General features: G+C 43.2%; 2 protein-coding genes across 6 annotated transcripts in view; both read left to right on the plus strand.

Annotated features, from left to right (window-relative positions):
* Positions 1–73: 73 nt before the first annotated feature.
* Positions 74–6,925, plus strand: LOC139385023 (HEAT repeat-containing protein 3-like). Of its 2 annotated transcripts, none has more exons than XM_071130053.1 (15): positions 74–336; positions 1,442–1,614; positions 1,956–2,043; positions 2,614–2,717; positions 2,918–3,027; positions 3,138–3,278; positions 3,473–3,774; positions 4,099–4,189; positions 4,408–4,562; positions 4,767–4,849; positions 5,110–5,246; positions 5,396–5,484; positions 5,648–5,791; positions 5,959–6,135; positions 6,239–6,925. In XM_071130053.1, exons 1-15 carry the CDS (start codon positions 193–195, stop codon positions 6,350–6,352), a joined length of 2,052 nt encoding a protein of 683 aa, XP_070986154.1. In that variant the 5' UTR covers positions 74–192; the 3' UTR covers positions 6,353–6,925. The 2 variants fall into 2 exon arrangements, with proteins under 2 accessions (XP_070986154.1, XP_070986155.1); XM_071130054.1 differs by having other exon boundaries at positions 79–336; positions 6,053–6,135.
* Positions 6,926–8,305: 1,380 nt separating this feature from the next.
* The window catches only part of LOC139384343 (terminal nucleotidyltransferase 4B-like), a 35,732-nt gene continuing 25,882 nt past the window's right edge, over positions 8,306–18,155 (plus strand). For 3 of the 4 annotated variants that reach the window (XR_011628843.1, XM_071129051.1, XM_071129052.1), the window contains exon 1: positions 8,335–9,161. Coding sequence is in view for 3 of the 4 variants with exons in the window: in XM_071129051.1 (XP_070985152.1) it covers positions 8,647–9,161 (515 nt within the window). In the remaining variant the exon portion in view is untranslated. Of the gene's footprint in view, positions 9,162–18,155 lie in introns of all 4 variants that reach the window. The other variant, XM_071129050.1, reaches the window with a different exon arrangement.

Consider the following 18,155-nt stretch of genomic DNA (forward strand, 5'->3'; position numbering starts at 1 on the left):
AACGGGGCCCTGGTCTCGTCTTTGCGACATAAATACGCCACCCCTTCTGCTTTGCGAGAGTAAGCACCATTTTACGGCACCGGACGAATCTCCACGGATGTTCCACATGTCTTAAAATGATGCGGAACGTGAGAGTGTGAGAGCCTACCACATGCTAGATCAATATCGCTTCGCACTTAATCGAAATAAGCTATGGGCAAAAGTAAGACTAACAAATTTAGACGTCCACAGTTCAACGCAGAGGGACTGTCGGTAACTGCTGTAAAGGAAATGGAACCGGACCACGGTGAAGTCTTTGATGGAGTCGACTCTTCAACTGGGGAGTTACTGGAGAAAGTAAGAGCCCCAAGATCTGACAACAGTACTGTTATTTCGGTCTAATTGATCATATGTTGCACTCTATTTTATAAATGCTTGGAGGTCAGTTCTGCATTTCATAGGTATGTCAATGTTGTTTACCACTGTGTCCATAAGACAAATTAAATGTCTTCCTAAGGATCTTCCCGCATATGCAAAAAAACAAACACGTGTTATTACGTTATGTTCACGCTCAAATGTGCCCCCCCCCTAAAATAAAAATATTAATTTATATTTCACAGAAGTATACTGAACAAAAATATAAACACATGTAAACTGTTGGTCCCATATTTCATGAGCTGATATAAAAGATCCCAGAAGTTTTGCATATGCACAAAAGGCATATTTTGTTGACCAATTGCTTAAACCTCTGTTAGTGAGCATTTCTCCTTTGCAAAAATAATCCTTCCACAGGTGTGGCATATCAAGTGCACCTTGTGCTGGGGACAAAAGGCCACTCTAAAATGTGCAGTTTTGTCACAGCACAATGCCACAGATATATCAAGTTTTGAGGGAGCGTGCAATTGGCATGCTGACTGCAGGAATGTCCACCAGAGCTGTTGCCAGAGAATTTAATGTTAATTTCTCTAACGTAAGCCACCACCAACGTCGTTTTAGAGAATTTGGCAGAACATCAAACCGGCCTCATAACCGCAGACGATGTGAAACCACACCAGGCCAGGACCTCCACATTCGGCTTCTTCACCTGTGGGATCGTCTGAGACCAGCCACTTGGACAGCAGATGAAACTTGAGGAGTATTTCTGTCTCTAGTAAAGCCCTTTTGTTGGGGAAAAACTCATTCTCCCATGCCAACCCATGGCTGCTCCCCTGCCCAGTCATGTGAATTCCATAGATTAGGCCGGGCCTAATGAATTTATTTCAGTTGACTGATTTCCTTATATGAACTGTAACTCAGTAAAATTGTTGCATGTTGCGTTTTATATTTTTGTTCAGTACATTATTAAATCTACTTCAGTGCCACTAAACAGGGTTTACCACATATACAACTGGAAGCTAAAAGAACACAGATGGTATGGAAAAGTGAATATCCAAATAACCCTGTTTATACTGTATGTGTTTAGTTGCAGAGTCCCAGTGCAGACGTGCGTGAGTTTGCCTGTGCAAGCATATCACGTGTGGTGCAGCAGAGCCAGACCATCCCAGGCTTCCTCCAGCGGGATGCGGTGAGACGTCTCGGGCCCCTAATGCTGGACCGCAGCCTGGCCGTCAGGGAGACTGCCACAGGGGCACTCAGGTAAGCCCTCAGCCTCACAAAGGAATGTTCAATACCCAGTACTAGCCACTTAACAGACCCCCTGAGAAATGTGAGAGGGATGGTGTGGAGTCTGGACTGAGGATCAAGCCTATCAGATATGGCTAGATTGTTCAGAGAGTGTGCTAAATATTAGACTTGAATGTAGATGGTTGTTGAAGCCATTATGTGCTGTAAGACAGAAGTTGGTTAGTGAAGGATGCTTTGGCTTGCTAAACAGAAACAGAGAGAGTCCTCTTGAAATACCACACCCTCAATTAACTGTTAGCACTGATGTGATAGTTATCGGTCAAAGACTGAGTGAATTGTTCTTCTCACATCAGGAACCTGAGTGCCTGTGGTGGTCATGAGGTGTGTGACGACATGGTGAAACAGGACGTCATGACTCCTCTGACTGCTCTGCTTCGAGAGGTGAGGCCTTCCCTCGTAAATCATTCCTTAAAGTTGATGTATTTATGGGTGTGGCCCTGCTGTGCAAAGGTTGTTTTTTCACATTTTGAACAACATGTTTCATGGTGTGCATGTCTGAAAAGTGAAGCACCTACATATCTCCATTCCTTGATGGTTAGTCACATCAATGCATAGATATTTTATAGGGCTGTGTGTTTTCCAGGCCTGGGTTCAAATACTACTTCAAACATGTGTTACTTTCACTTACACTCAAAGTAAGTATTAAGATAGATAGGCCTATATTTTATTTGAAAAGACAAGCAGTTGAATATTTTGATGTATTTGGAAATACACTTGGAAACAGCATTTGAAATAAGAATTTGAAAGTTCTCTCAAATACAGTTTGGTAGCCTATTTGGTTTTTACAAATGACCATTCAAATACTCAAATATAGGTACTTGTTCTGGGCTGTGTATTTGAAAATAATCACACAAAAAAGTATATTAATTACTAGATACTCAAATACACATGTATTTGAATCCAGGTCTGGTGTTTTCAAAGTGTCTGAACCCCAGTACTGTTTCTCCACAGTGCTGTGCTGGGTTTGAGACCAATGATGCCCTCTCGTTAAAAGGGCAGAAAAACACAGTGGAAGATGTAGCCAATGAAGCAGTTAACTTGCTGTGGAATCTTTGGTAAGAAAAAAGTACTAAATGTAGTAGTAACAGTAGTAGTAACACAAATGTCAGCTGGTCGGTCCACCTAGTGATCTGGACATGCGTCCAGTAGCCTACCCATAGAGATCCAACATTTTATTAAATTCTGTTAGCTTGCCAATGTTTCTATGGTTCTTTCACATCATACTCTCCTGTTGAATTATCACCCTGTCTGTCAGTGAGAGCAGTAGCCAGGCACTCTCTGTGTTCAACAAAGCAGGCATTCTGGATATTATCCTACAGTGTCTGGAGCGACACACTCACAACATCAAGCTGGCTTTGTCTGCAGGTTAGTCTCATCACACCAATTTTCACACGACTTTAATGAGCATTTTCACCATTTAGATATTTGACTTGATTATGTATTTTGTAGTAAGTCCCTGCTCCCTCTGTCTTTAGCCCACTGTTTGCACACAGTGACTGAGGACAACGCAGAGTTTCTGTGGAGTATGAACAATGCTGTATTAGGGACTCTAGAGAGTGTGCTGCTATCCTCACAGGCGGACATGGCTCACACACTGCTCAGAACACTGGCTGCAGGTATGGCTACAACATATTTGTTGTCACATTATTTACAGATTTCTTTTACCTCACAATGTCAACCAGTCATTCACTCTGCAGTCATTCTCTGACTAAAGTCAGAGTCGGGTTGGAAGCTGTTTGTTAATAGCCTAACTAAATAACTAGTCTGATTTCAGTGCTTATTGTGTGCTTTGTGCTCCGTCCATTGACAGGGTCAGTGTGGAACCTGAAGAGCAGCCTGCCCACGGCCCACCAGGCCCAGACCCTCACCGCCCTGATGGCCACCCTGTCCCAGTGCTTGGAGCTGGATGCTGGCACGCTGATACCCCAGCTCCGCCAGGCTGAGGTAGCCCGCAGTGCCACTGCCTCAGAGGCAGGGAACATGGAGGACCACCAGGCAGCTGCAGGGAATATGCCTGTAGAGGAGATGGAGGATGATGAGGAGGAGGGGGTTGGACAGAGGAGGAATGGAAAGGCAACCAAGATAGATAAAGACTTCTCTGACCTCCTGCCTGTAAGTCCTGTCCTTTTTTTCTTCTCAGAAACAAACCCATCAAACCCTTTTGAGTTATGGTTATAGAGATCCAAAGTGACAGGGTTGAGTAGAGAGTATTGCACTTTCAGTTTTTAATATTCAGAGTACGTACCTGACTCCTCACTGTTGAATGCTGTGAAACAGCTGAATATTGATGAAGCAGCACAGAGTATAGCAGTTGGTATTCAGAGTTGTAGTGGCTCTCTCTTCAGGGAGATACCACAGCAGGGTTTACTCAAGGACGTAAGAGGTGGCTGTGTCCCTGCTGCATGCAGTGTCAATAGTCTGCTTTTCTTTCTCCAGAGGGGCAAGGAGGAGCTGAGGGAGGCGACGGCCTTGCTGACAGCCCAGCAGACGTCCTTGGAGATCATCGTCAACATGTGCTGCTCTGATGGTGAGTGCTGTGGGCAGCAGTGTTTGGGCAGCAGAGCAGTACTGACCTGGGGAGCTTTGTTTTCATTACTGTTTGACCCAGCTGTCCTTTACATGTTCATAGATAAGAGGACAGCAGTTTTACTGTTTGATGCTCAAATGCATATTTAGGATTTAAAATGAGCTTTATTTGCTTTTGAGGTGTACTTCGGCTGTTGTGGCTCTGTTTTTTTTTTGTAGACCCGTCAGACGATGAGTGGGAGGAGGCGTCGAGCAGCGACGAGAGTGAGATGTGTCCTGACGGCCTCTCTGAAGGGAACACCAGCCTCCTGTCCCCACTGTGTCTGTCTGCTGAGGTCCACGCGGCTCTGATCAACCACAACATCCCAGAGAAGGTGTGGGGGATTTCTTTCCTCACCTAGCATAATTGTTTTACTTCACTTCTCATGTTTGTCTTTTTTGATGTTCCCTCTGTTTTCACATGCAAAATATAAAATAAGTAATGTCATGGTACTAGGCTAATGTGTGTTCCTACTGTCTCTGTTATAGCCACTACACTGTATGAAGGTGATAACCATCCATGTCTCTATATGTTCAAGGTTCTCAAGAAGACCCAGTTCCCCAGCAGCGAGGCGATGGACATATGTCGTCACAATCCCACCTGGAAAATCTTGATAAAAAAGTAATTATCTGTCTAGCATGTTGTCATTTTCTTTGCCCTAAAAAGAATGAGACACTAGATATTCTGTGATCTACTAGATCACGAGATCATTTGAGTGGTTTGTCATGATCCTAGTAACACAGAACCAATATGCGTCAATGTACGGCCCCAGTTGATTGAGGTATTCTATTTTTCTGGCTAATAATGGCATTACAGGTATACACTTTGTTTACCACACGCTACCTGCCTTTAGGAGTTGAATAAAATCAATTTTCCCCCAGGATGCATCGGGTGCAGTACAGGGCCCTGACGTGCCTTCACAACATGCTGTCTACTATGGACGCTGAGTCCCTAGGGGGAGCAGCCGCTCTTCAGGCTGTCGCACAACACCTGTCCACGCTGGTCTTCAGTCCTCCAGGTTAGATCTACATGTCGTACCATCTCTTCATTATTTGTATTAAATCTTTATTTTACTAGGTAGGTTGATTCACTTTCACAGCAATGACCTTAACAAAGGAGAGTTATTGTCTCATTCATAATTTATTTTTGGTTAATTTGCTTACTCAGAGATCCCTACGGAGGAGGAATTCCTTGAGGCAGTTACCAGTGCCATGCGATCCCTCTTACAGATCATAGCCTATATGAAAATCCCACAGGTAAGACAGCTGACTGAAGCAGAGGAGAGTTTCCCTCTGAAGTACATTTTACCAAGCCTTACTGTCATCTGTCTGTTAGTTTATATAGTACCACAGCACTATCCCAACATGTCTCTTGGATGACTCATTGTTTATGTCTGTGTTTGTGTGTGTGTGTTGCCAGTGTATGACACCCCAGCAGATGATGAGCCTGAGCGAGGCAGCGACCCGCTGTGACGTGGTCAGTGTGAGAGTGAACGCTCTGGCCATCCTAGGCATCACAGGAAGCACACTGGCTAAAGAGAATGGGACAGCTGAAACTCTACAGGTACTTTATTATTTTCATCCCTAGTTTTTTTGTATGAAATGTGTTTTAGATAGTTAATTCTGAAGTAATCATTAGCTATTTTTGTTCTTTTATAAAAGTGTTATGGTTTATTAACCCATCTTGGCTATGTGACCATGATGTAATAACACTGCAATATCTTTTTATAGATGATTGGCAATGCCTTACTCCAAGTTGCAACAAAGGATGCCAACCTTGTGGTTTGTGGAGAAGCCCTGGATGCTCTGTTTGATGTTTTTGCAGATGGAGACGAGGCAGAGAGAGCAGCTGAAAACATCAACTTACTGTCGGCTCTGAAGGCACTTCAACCTGTCTTCAAGGCTAAGGTAATAAAGCTGCAGCCCATCACTAGGAACAGTTTGTATGCATTCTTTATGCAAATCACTGTTGTCATCTGTTTAATTGCTGTTTCCTGTCCTCTATGTGCAGATTCGTAAAGAGGGGAAGGGAAAGTACAGCCCTGAGCAGCTGTGTGTGCTGGACAACATCAAAGTCAACCTAAGAAGGTTTATTGGCTACTTGGAGACTGTGGTGAAAAAATGATAGCAGCCTGACACTACTACACCATCTGGCTGAGATGAAATGACTCAGAATATACAGTACAATAGATCCTCATTAAAGGGACTGTTCAGTCCAAAAATCATTGTTTTGGAGTGAACTATCCCTTTAACATCTATATAACTGATTTTCATGTTGGTTATCTTTTTGTTTTAACTATTGTCCTTGCTAAGTGAGTGTTTACATAATTATGTGTACAAAAAAGAAAAGAGGTTCACTATTTTAAATGAATGAATGTTGCAGTACATAGTGACAAATTATTTTACATTTACATTATTATTTTATGCATAAAAGTACATTTCAATGTGCTGTATTTTAAAGAAATTGACAGAACATATGGTTTATTTTACACATATTTATCAACCAACTTTCATGTCACACACTATCATACTGTAGCCCTCCATGTTAGGAATGACCAGTTGTAGTCACACAAGAATCTGCTAACTGAGCCCATGTCATGACTGGTGTCATGTTGTGCTGTCATGGAAAATGAGATGGACAGGCCCAGCGTCAACTGATCATGTGAGATGTTGTGAATAAAGCAGAACTCGCCATCCATTTACAAGGTGATTTAGTTAACATGATTTGGGTTGCTGAAAGTAAATTGATTACCATGTTCTGATATTGGAGAGAATATAAAATGTAGTTTGTGCTTTTCACAACACCCAAAGTCACTTTATATACAAGAAAATCAGCAGGATAAAAAAAAAAAATAAGTATGTAAAAGTACCGTTACACTAAACATAAAGACAAATTAACCACGGAGAACACAACATAACAGATTAACCACGGAGAACACAACATAACAGATTATCCATGGAGAACACAACATAACAGATTAACCACGGAGAACACAACATGACAGATTAACCACGGAGAACACAACATAACAGATTATCCATGGAGAACGACTAGCCATTGAGAACACTAAACATGATAACCAACTAGCCATTGAGAACACTAAACATGATGACCGACTAGCCATTGAGAACACTAAACATGATAACAGATTAACCATGGAGAACACTAAACATGATAACCAACTAGCCATTGAGAACACTAAACATGATGACAGATTAACCATGGAGAACACTAAACATGATGACAGATTAACCATGGAGAACACTAAACATGATAACCTACTAGCCATGGAGAACACTAAACATGACAGACCAATCAAGGAAGTGAATTAGAAGATAAAAGCAAAGACAACAGACTATGGGTAAGCCTGTGTGAAGAGGTCAGTCTTTAGTATTTACCAAGGCAGTTTCAGTGCTATGCACAGCCCGGAAGCCCGATCTGGTTGGGTTCCAAAAGTACATGAGAGGTCATGTTCTGTTGGATTTGTGATGCTACCACCCACTCAAGCACTTTAGCGAGGAAGGGGAGGTTTGAGACAGGCCTATAGTTTGTGAGAAACTCAGGGTCCAGGCCCTGTTTCTTCCGTATGGGAGTTTTTGCCGTTCTTTTCAAAGAAGTAAGAACAATGCCAGATATGAGAGATGCATTTACAATCTTGACCACCAGGAGGCAGAGAACAGAGAGGCATGCCTTAACTAAGGCAGTGGTCAAGGGAGCAAGTTGTGGTTTTGGATTTAGAAAATAGTTCAGCAATGGTGGTTTCATTGACAAGGGAGAAGGCACTGCTGTTGGTTTATTGCCTCCGCACTGATATGCTGCTTTCATAGTTTGAAATAATGGAATTTAAATGTATCAGCCTGATGGATAGAATGCCCTGTCATGACATGAAATAACCATTTAAGTTCGGTCTATTTTTGCTTTTTTTTTATTACAAACCTCCCACATACTTATTTCAGTGTGTGTACCGTACCCCATGTTCTGTGAAAATAATTCATCAATCGTCCATTGTTACGCAACAAGTAACATGTTCTGCTCTTGCGTAAGAACGACACTTTCTCCGCCCTTTTCGAATCACCATTTCACTCTGTGTGAATCTGCGGCTGCGCAGTGTCCGCCATTGAGGACCCACGATCAGAAGGAGAGGGTCAGAATCGCTTCGATAGGCAACAGCGCACGTTTCCTTTATTCTTGAATCGAAACTTTGCCAACATCCACACGTCGCCTACTGTATAATAATAATACTAACTGATATTCGTTTTAACTCATGGATGGCAGATTTAGATATTTTATAGCAATTTGAAGTAACCTACCTAGCTAACGTTAGTCCGCTGTGAAGCTTACGAGTGAGGTTAGCTAGCTAGCCACTGTGCTAGCTTTAGCTACGCAAACTGAGCCTGGCTCTGGGGCAGTGTCGTTTGATGGATCCAAGAATCGCTTGGTTTCAGCCAGAACAACGTGGACCAGCCAACAGCCTGTGGATGCAGATTTGGGAAACAACTCAAGGACTGGGGAATCTGTACTTCAATAACAACTGTAACACGGGTGGTTTGTCAAGCACGTCAAGCCTCAGTCCGAAAAAGAACATCAACGGGACATTGGGTAACGTGATCTCGTGCAAGAACGGAGCTGTCACTAACAGCGAACCCCGGAACCAGGGAATGTCCAACTCAACGAAAGACCAAGATGTAGTCGAACAACGAGACTTTATTCCGTTGGAAGCTAATAACAACCACAACAACCGTTCATCGTTGGGGAGGGGCAGCGCAGGGGGGCAAGTGTGTTCTCGGGTCTCTGGGGTCTTGGGACATCCCAACAAAAGGAAAAGAGACAACAAGGCTAGCACTTATGGATTCAACAGTAGCCTCGAGACCGGAGGCTGTGGTTACACGGGAACACCATGGAAAGTCAAGAACTACTCTGAAGGAATCTTGGGGTAAGAAACAAAATTACACAAATAAAAACCAGCTACAAGTAACGTTAGCTAGCTCATATAACGTTACAAGTTAATTATAAACCACGCGTTATCTATCTATCTCTGCCACACTAACGTTAGTTGGTTAGACAACTAGCCAGCCAGCAAACTTGGCTGGTGAAGTGAGCGCACATATTCCTATGGTTAGACATCATAGCCATATTTAGGCGTGCCGATTTGACCGTCACGCGTCTTTATCCGTCATTTAGGGGACGTTCCTAACCAGCTAAGGCCCGTTGAAGGCAATGGGACAGTCAACTAGCTAGTTAGTTAGCTACCTCCAGTAGTTTGTTTTATGACCTTGGTAGCTAGCTACCTCGTGGTTGCCAACATCTGCATGTGTTCGCTACGCTGACGAGCAAAGCAAAAAATCAAATCCATTCCACTGACATTTGACTAAAAGCACGAGTACTGTTTGGGAAACAGTCAAGTCAATGCAGAACTATTTTATTGATAGTTGACACGTTACTGATTGTCAGGCTAAGCTTGCCTAACTAATGCTGGTATTTCTCGTCTGTTTCACTGTTGCCAATTTGCAGCAATTAAAACCGAAAAAAATATTATCTGGTTGATATAATAGAAGCATCTATTCTAGTTCCAAATCTAGTAAAAGGTGTAAATAGTATACTTTTGGTCATAGTCAGTATTTTCCCAAATTTAGATTTGCGAGATTTAAGAAATCCATCCATTTCTTAAGACAGCAGATCTACTCTGACTTCTTTACATGGGACAACAATAAGACATCGTCGCCAATGTTATGTTGAAGGAACAAGACTTGTTCTTTATTAAACAGCGTGGGTTTTTTCCAACTCGCACATCCTCACATTTGTGAGGTAACTTTGGCATCACAAACACAATTTATTCCTTTATCTAAAGTCATAATAGGGTGGCTGTTTGGTGAATGGAACAAACAATGATAACTATCAGAGTACATATAGCAAACATAACAGACCCACATCTAACCACAACCCCAAGTCGCAATCTATTTCTTAATGACCAAGGTGAAATCAGTGAGTTCTGCCCCACTTTAAAGAGGAGTGGCTGGGCAGATGCAAACATTTTTCCCCCACTTTTATTTAACCGGGTAGGCCAGTTGCGAACAAGTTCTCATTTACAACTGCGACCTGGCCAAGATAAAGCATAGCAGTATGACAAAAACAACAACACAGTTACACATAAACAAACAGTCAATAACATAAAATAAAAATAGAAAAATCTATGTACAGTGTGTACAAATGTAGAAGAGTAGGGAGGTAGGCAATAAATAGGCCATAGAGGTGCAAATAATTACCATTTAACATTAATGGAGTGCTATATGTGCAGATGATGATGTGCAAGTTCAAATACTGGGTTGCAAAAGAGCAAGAGGGTAAATAATATGGGGATGAGGTAGTCGGGCGTGCTATTTACAGATTGGCTATGTACAGGTACAGTGATCGGTAAACTGCTCTGACAGCTGATGCTTAATGTTAGAGAGGGAGATGTAAGACTCCAGCTTCAGAGATTTTTGCAATTTGTTCCAGTCATTGGCAGCAGAGAACTGGAAGGAAAGGCAGCCAAAGGAAGTGTTGGCTTTGGGTCGCAATATACCCGCTGGAGTGTGTGCTACGGGTGGGCGTTGCTATGGTTACCAGTGGATCTGAGATAAGATGGGGCTTTACCTAGCAAAGACTTTTATAGATGACCTGGAGCCAGTGGGTTTGGCGACGGTTATGTTGTGAGGGCCAGCCAACGAGAGCGTACAGGTCCCAGTGGTGGGTAGTATATGGGGCTTTGGTGACAAAACGGATGGCACTGTGATAGACTGCATCCAATTTGCTGAGTAGAGTGTTGGAGGCTATTTTGTAAATGACATCGCCGAAGTCAAGGATCGGTAGGGTAGTCAGTTTTACGAGGGTATGTTTGGCGGCATGAGTGAAGCAGGCTTTGTTGCGAAATAGGAAGCCGATTCTAGATTTGATTTTGGATTGGATATGCTTAATGTGAGTCTGGAAGGAGAGTTTACAGTCTAACTAGACACCTAGGTATTTGTAGTTGTCCACATTAGAGGTCGACTGATTTAATCAGAATGGCCGATTTCAAGTTTTCATAACAATCGGAAATCTGTATTTTTGGACACCGATTTGGCCGTTTTTTTACACCTTTTATTTAACTTTTATTTAACTAGGCATGTCAGTTAAGAAAACATTCTTATTTTCAATGACGGCCTAGAAACGGTGGGTTAACTGCCGTGTTCAGGGGCAGAACGGCAGATTTTTTTACCTTGTCAGCTCGGGATTGAATCTTGCAACCTTACAGTTAACTAGTCCAACGCTTTAACCACCTGCCTCTCATTGCACTCCACGAGGAGCCTGCCTGTTATGCGAATGCAGTAGAAGCCAAGATAAGTTGCTAGCTAGCATGAAATGTATCTTATAAAAAACAATCAATCAATATCACTAGTTATCACTAGTTACACATGGTTGATGATATTACTAGTTTATCTAGCGTGTCCTGCGTTGCATAAAATTGATGCAACGCAGGGGGATGATTTAACAAAAGTGTATTTGCGGGAAAAAAAACACAATCGTTGCACGACTGTACCTAACCATAGGCATTGGTGTTTTTCTTAAGCATAGGGCAGTTTATGACCTTGAGCCTATCAGACTAATGGCTGGTGTAACCAATGTGAAATGGCTAGCTAGTTAGCGGGGTGCGCGCTAATAGCGTTTCAAACGTCACTTGCTCTGGGACTTGGAGTGGCTGTTCCCCTTGCTCTGCAAGGGCCGTGGCTTTTGTGGAGCGATGGGTAAATGCTGCTTCGAGTGTGGCTGTTGATGTGTTCCTGGTTCGAGCCCAGGTAGGGGCGAGGAGAGGGATGGAAGCTATACTGTTACACCGGCAATACTAAAGTGCCTGTAAGAACACCCAATAGTCAAAGGTATATGAAATACAAATCGTAAAGAGAGAAATAGTCCTATAACTCCTATAACTACAACCTAAAACGTCTTACCTGGGAATATTGAAGACTCATGTTTAAAGGAACCACCAGCTTTCATATGTTCTGAGCAAGGAATTTTAAACGGTAGCTTTTTTACATGGCACATATTTTACATGGCACATATTGCACTTTTACTTTTTTCTCCTACACTTTGTTTTTGCATTATTTAAACCAAATTGAACATGTTTCATTATTTATTTGAGGCTTAATTGATTTTATTGATGTATTATATTAAGTTAAAACAAGTGTTCATTCAGTATTGTTGTAATTGTCATTATTACAAATAAAAAATTAACAAAAATCTGCCGATTAATCTGTATCTTATTTTGGTCCCCCGTTAATCGGGTATCGGTATCTGCGCTGAAAAATCATAATCGGTCGACCTCTAGTACGAACTCTGAAGCTAGATGGGGGACGATCAATTCACATATGGTGTCCAGGGAACAGCTGGGGGCTGAAGGGGGTCTACAACAAGCGGCTACGGTGAGAGACTAGAGGTCTGGAAAGGCGGATTTTTAAAAGAAGACACTTTAACTGTTTGGGCACAGACCTGGATAGTATGACAGAACTCTGCAGGCTATCTCTGCAGTAGATTGCATCTCCGCCCCCTTTGGCAATTCTATCTTGTCGGAAAATGTTGTAGTTAGGGATGGAAATGTCAGGATTTTTGGTGGCCTTCCTAAGCCAGGATTCAGACACGCCTTGGACATCCGGGTTGCGGGGTGTGCTAAAGCACTGAATTTAGCCAACTTAGGGAGGAGGCTTCTAATGTTACGCACATCATGTATCTTAAATGGTCAGAAATCTTGTTCAGAAGCCATAGTACACCACATGTATAGGGAGACTAAACTATTCCCCTTCTCTCAAAGTGTTCCATACATAAAGGCCTGAGAGTTGACAGATTGTCCCACTTCTGACACAAACATAGTAATCAGGGATGAACAGTTAGTGGGGCTTGTGGTAGTAACCGTGTAGCTACAGGGCAAGTATACCCTCCCAGCCATAAAGGTCCTGTTAGTAGAGTCTGAACTCTAGTATTTTTATGAAACCCTTATTTAAGTGTGCTGACCTGTTGCACCCTCTACAACCACTGTGACTACTATTATTTGACCCTGCTGATCATCTATGAACATTTAAACATCTTGGTCATGTTCTGTTATAATCTCCACCCGGGACAGCCAGAAGAGGACTGTACACCCGTCATAGCCTGCTTCCTCTCTAGGGTTCTTCCTAGGTTCCGGCCTTCCTCGGGAGTTTCTCCTAACCTGCATTGCTTCCTGTTTGGGGTTTTAGGCTGGGTTTCTGTACAGCATTTTGTGACATCAACTGATGTAAGAAGGGCTTTATAAATACATTTGATTGATTTAACTAGTCGAGTCAGTTAAGAACAGATTCTTATTTACAATGAAGGCTTGCCCCGGTCAAACCCTAACCCGGATGACGCTGGGCCAATTGTGCGCCAACCTACGCGACTCCGAATCACGGTCGGTTGTGATTCAGCCTAGAATCAAACCGGGGTCTCTAGTGATGCCTCTAGCACTGAGATGCGGTGCCTTAAACCGCTGTGCCATTCGGGAGCCCAATCTGTCTTTAACATAGGTTGGCTATACTAGCTTACTGATTATGATCAATATGACCGGTTGGTAGTAAGCAGATATAGAGGTTAGGTTACTGTAACCATTTTCTCTATAATGACAGAGGGTATTTCCCCAGACACGTGACGCTGAAATGAAATGTGCTTTACAACCATCCAGGTGCATTATCTTATCATTGTTGTTTTGCCCGAGTCTCCTCTGTTTATTAGTCTAAGTATAACGGACCAGGTCTGTCTTGAAAAACATATTGACCAATTTGTTTATATAATCTTAGTGTGACAGAGCTATTTCAGAAATGCAGTTCTTACTAGTTTAAACTAGAGAAATGTCCTGAGGTGGGTGGGGTGTTTTAAAGGCTGAGGTGTAGAGGCGTTTTTGTTTTCTCTTCTACGTGCCTGACAAGCGTAGGCTAGCAACATGCAAGAGCCCAGAGCAAAGTCTTAGCCAGGCTGATCCTCATTTATAGTAATATGAAGCACACTGTTTGCATAAGGACATTCCTTAGTGATTACTCTAATACCCCAACCTTTACTGTACAGCCTGGATCACAGTCACAACCAGGTTCGGTCTCTCAAACTCCTGGTTCTTATTCTGCTCACAATGCTTAGTTACTGAGCTGCATTATGAACAGATATTTCACAATATATAAATGTAAAGCCTAGACATCTGCCAACTGATAGTGTCTCTTTCAGAAAGTATTTTTCAGGCTTGTAATCTCTGGTTTTGGAAATGTTTCATTAGCTTTCTTCCCCAAGTCCCTGACTGGGAAGAACAAAATTGGAAAGTGATCAAATCAAAATTTGTCACGTGCGCCGAATACAACACCTTAGAGTGAAATACTTACTTACAGGCTCTAACCAACGGTGCAATTTTTCAGTTAAAAAAAATGTATGAGGTGAACAATAGGTAAGTAAAGAAATAAAAACAGTAAAAAAGACAGAGAAATTACAGTGGCGAGGCTATATACAGGCACCGGTTAGTAGGGCTGATTGAAGTAGTAAGAAGGTATGGTTAAAGTGACTGCATATATGATAAACAGAGAGTAGCCGTAGCATAAAAGAGTGGGTGGCGGGACACAATGCAGATAGTCCGGCTAGCCAATGTGTGGGGCCACCGGTCAGGAAGTCCAGAATTCAGTTGCAGTAGGAGGTGTTTAGTCCCAGGATCCATAGCTTAGTGGTGAGCTTTGAGGGCACTATGGTGTTGCATGCTGAGCTGTAGTCAATGAATAGCATTCTCACATAGGTGTTCTTTTTGGAAAGGGCAGTGTGGAGTGCAATAGAGATTACATCATCTGTGGATCTGTTTGGGCGGTATGCAAATGTTAGTGGGTCTAGGGTTTATGGGACAATGTTGTTGTGAGCCATTACTAGCCTTTCAAAGCACTTCATGTCTACGCATGTGAGTTCTACGGGTCTGTAGTCATTTAGGCACGTTGCCTTAGTGTTTTTGGGCACAGGGACTATGGTGGTCTGCTTGAAGCATGTTGATATTACAGACTCAATCAGGGACATGTTGAAAATGTCAGTGAAGGCACCTGCCAGTTGGTCAGCACATGCCCGGAGCACATGTCCTTGTAATCCGTCTGGCCCCGCAGCCTTGTGAATGTGGACCTGTTTAAAGGTCAACATTCGTAGACTACGGAGAGCGTGACCACACAGTCGTCCGGAACAGCTGATGCTCTCATGCATGCCTCAGTGGTGCTTGCCTCAAAGCGAGCATAGAAGTGATTTAGCTCGTCTGGTAGGCTCGTGTCACGGGGCAGCTCGCGGCTGTGCTTCCCTTTGTAGTTCATCATAGTTTGCAAGCCCTGCCACATAAGACAAGCGTAGGAGAAGGTGTAGTACGATTGAGTCTTAGCCCTGTATTGATGCTTTGCCTGTTTGATGGTTCGTCGAAGGGCATACCAGGATTTCTTATAAGCTTCCGGGTCACAGTCCCGCACCTTTTAAAGCGGCAGCTCTACCCTTTAACTCAGTGCTAATGTTGCCTGTAATCAATGGCTTCTGGTTGGGGTATGTACGTACGTACAGTCACTGTGGAGACGACGTCCTTGATGCACTTATTGATAAAGACAGTGACTGATGTGGTGTACTCCTCAATGCCATCGGAAGAATCCCGGAACATGTTCCAGTCTGTGATAGCAAAACAGTCCTGTAGTTTAGCATCTGCTTCATCTGTCCACTTTTTTATAGTCACTGGTGCTTCCTGCTTTAATTTTTGCTTGTAAGCAGGAATCAGAAGGATAGAATTGTGGCCAGATTTACCAAATGGAGGGCGAGGGAGAGCTTTGCGTCTTTGTGTGTGGAGTACAGGAGATCTAGAATTATTTTCCCTCTGGTTGCACATTTAACATGTTGATAGAAATGAGATGATTTAAGTTTCCTTGCATTAAAGTCTCGGTCACTAGGAGCCCCACCTCTGGGTGAGCTGTTTCCTGCTTGCTTATTTCCTTATACAGCTGACTGAGTGCGGTCTTAGTGCCAGCATCCGTCTGTGGTGGTAAATAAACAGGCACGAAATGTATAGATGAAAACCAGCTGTTTACAAATATGCACAGACCGCCCCCCTTCTTACCGGAGTGTGCTGTTCTATCTAGCCGGTACAGCGTATATCCCATGAGCTGAATATCCAGACATCATTCTGCCACGATTCTGTGGAACATAACATGTTACAGTTTTTGATGTCCTGTTGGTAGGATATTCGTGATCGTACCTCGTCTAATTTATTGTCCAATGATTACACGTTGGCGAGTAATAATGACGATAACTGCAGCTTTTCCACTCGCCTTCTGTGGGTCCTTACAAGGCACCCCGCTCTGTGTCCTCTGTACCTGCGTCTCTTCCTCTTGCCAATAACTGGGATGTTGGCCTTGTCAGGTGTTGGAAGTATGTCCTGTGCGTCCTGCTAGTTGAAGAGAGAATCTTTGTCTAATCCGAGGTGAGTGATCGCTGTCCTGATATCCAGAAGCTATGTTTTGCTTTAAGATGCGGTGGCAGAAACATTATGTACAAAATTCACATCCAGGTGCATTTTCCTTTTGGTTGTGATACCTGGGGGATCGCCTATTCAGGCTCGCATTAGTCAAGGGGTTGATTTTACATTCGTTAGATTGTGACCACTGCTGCATACACAATTTGATGGGGAGGGGAAACGAAAGGATGGGAGAAGATGACCGATTTTCCTTGGACGAGTAAGGCACTGTTGGTTGCTGGGGTGGTGATAGGGCAGATAGGGGCCGAGGTGTGTGTATTCATGCAGAGTTGTTGTACTGCTTGGTTGAGCCCAGCAGGTCCAGCCTTCATGTATAAGGGGTGCTGTGTTTACATGCAGCACATGCTGAGCATGTCCTGGCTTCACTCTCCCAAAACAAACCCGCCCCTCCTGGAGAGAAACCTGAGCTCTTTCTCTGAAGTCCCAGTGCCCTCCATCCAATGAGCTTTGGAGCAGCAATGGCGTTCAGCCAGCTCTGATTCACTGAAACAAAAGCTGTTGCGAAAGACCCAGGAATTGTCTTGGTGTGTGAGTGGAGTGGACTGCCTAAAATAGTATGGCTGCACTGTGCTGTCACACACAACTAGCTGTGGAAAGACCAAGGTTGTGTTCACTAGGCACAAAATGGAGAAAACTTACCAAAATGAAGTGAAACAGGGAAGGACTATCTGAACTTGTCCAATAAGAAATGTTTCATTACCCTTTGCTACAGTATGCCCTACAGGTGTGCTATTGAACACAACCCTGTCCTTGGTCCTATGTGTTGAGGTCAGCGGTCACACAGTGCAAGATTAGTTTTGTACAATGTTGACCCCATGGGCCATCTAAATGTGCTGCTAATCGCTCGGTGACTATCAGAAAAGCACATTATTGTTTTTAGAACCATCTCTGAGATTTATGATCCAAGTCCCACAGTTCCAGCTTCCAGATATCACCTCTTGTTACCCCAACACAGCGCCACTCATAGAGCTATAGCGCGGTCTGTACTGTACTGGCTGTCAGAGATATCAATGGAGTTTGCTCCTCCTCAATAGGCTCCTTTTGCCAAGGAAACAAGTGTATCCTACCTGAGTCCTTCACGGAAGAGTTTTGAAGTCTGCCACACCCTCTTTGAATCAGCTATTGTTTTCTTGAAAGGGAAAAGCATGCAAACAGTTTAAAATGACACGCTACTTATAATTTTATCTTTGACATGTCTTACAAACCTAATTGAGAAAAGGCTGTTGTCATGTCCCCCTTCTGGCATACAGCCAGGTGGTGAGGCGAGGACTTGCAGAGAGCTATACATGCTGCTGGTCCTTTGGACTGTGGGTAATATACCCTTCCCTCTACCAGCACGTATGGGGAAACCCTCCATATCTCAGCCATCCCATGTGCTTAAAGAAG

This window comes from Oncorhynchus clarkii, chromosome 26, assembly GCF_045791955.1.
Source record: "Oncorhynchus clarkii lewisi isolate Uvic-CL-2024 chromosome 26, UVic_Ocla_1.0, whole genome shotgun sequence".
In the NCBI taxonomy this organism is placed as follows: Eukaryota; Metazoa; Chordata; class Actinopteri; order Salmoniformes; family Salmonidae; genus Oncorhynchus; species Oncorhynchus clarkii.

Excerpts from the sequence above, each read along its gene's own strand:
- LOC139385023 (XM_071130053.1), top strand. The coding sequence starts at position 193 with ATGGGCAAAAGTAAGACTAACAAATTTAGACGTCCACAGTTCAACGCA. Across the intron at positions 2,718-2,917 it reads AACTTGCTGTGGAATCTTTG|TGAGAGCAGTAGCCAGGCAC; the intron begins GTAAGAAAAAAG and ends CCTGTCTGTCAG. Across the intron at positions 4,190-4,407 it reads CAACATGTGCTGCTCTGATG|ACCCGTCAGACGATGAGTGG; the intron begins GTGAGTGCTGTG and ends TTTTTTTTGTAG.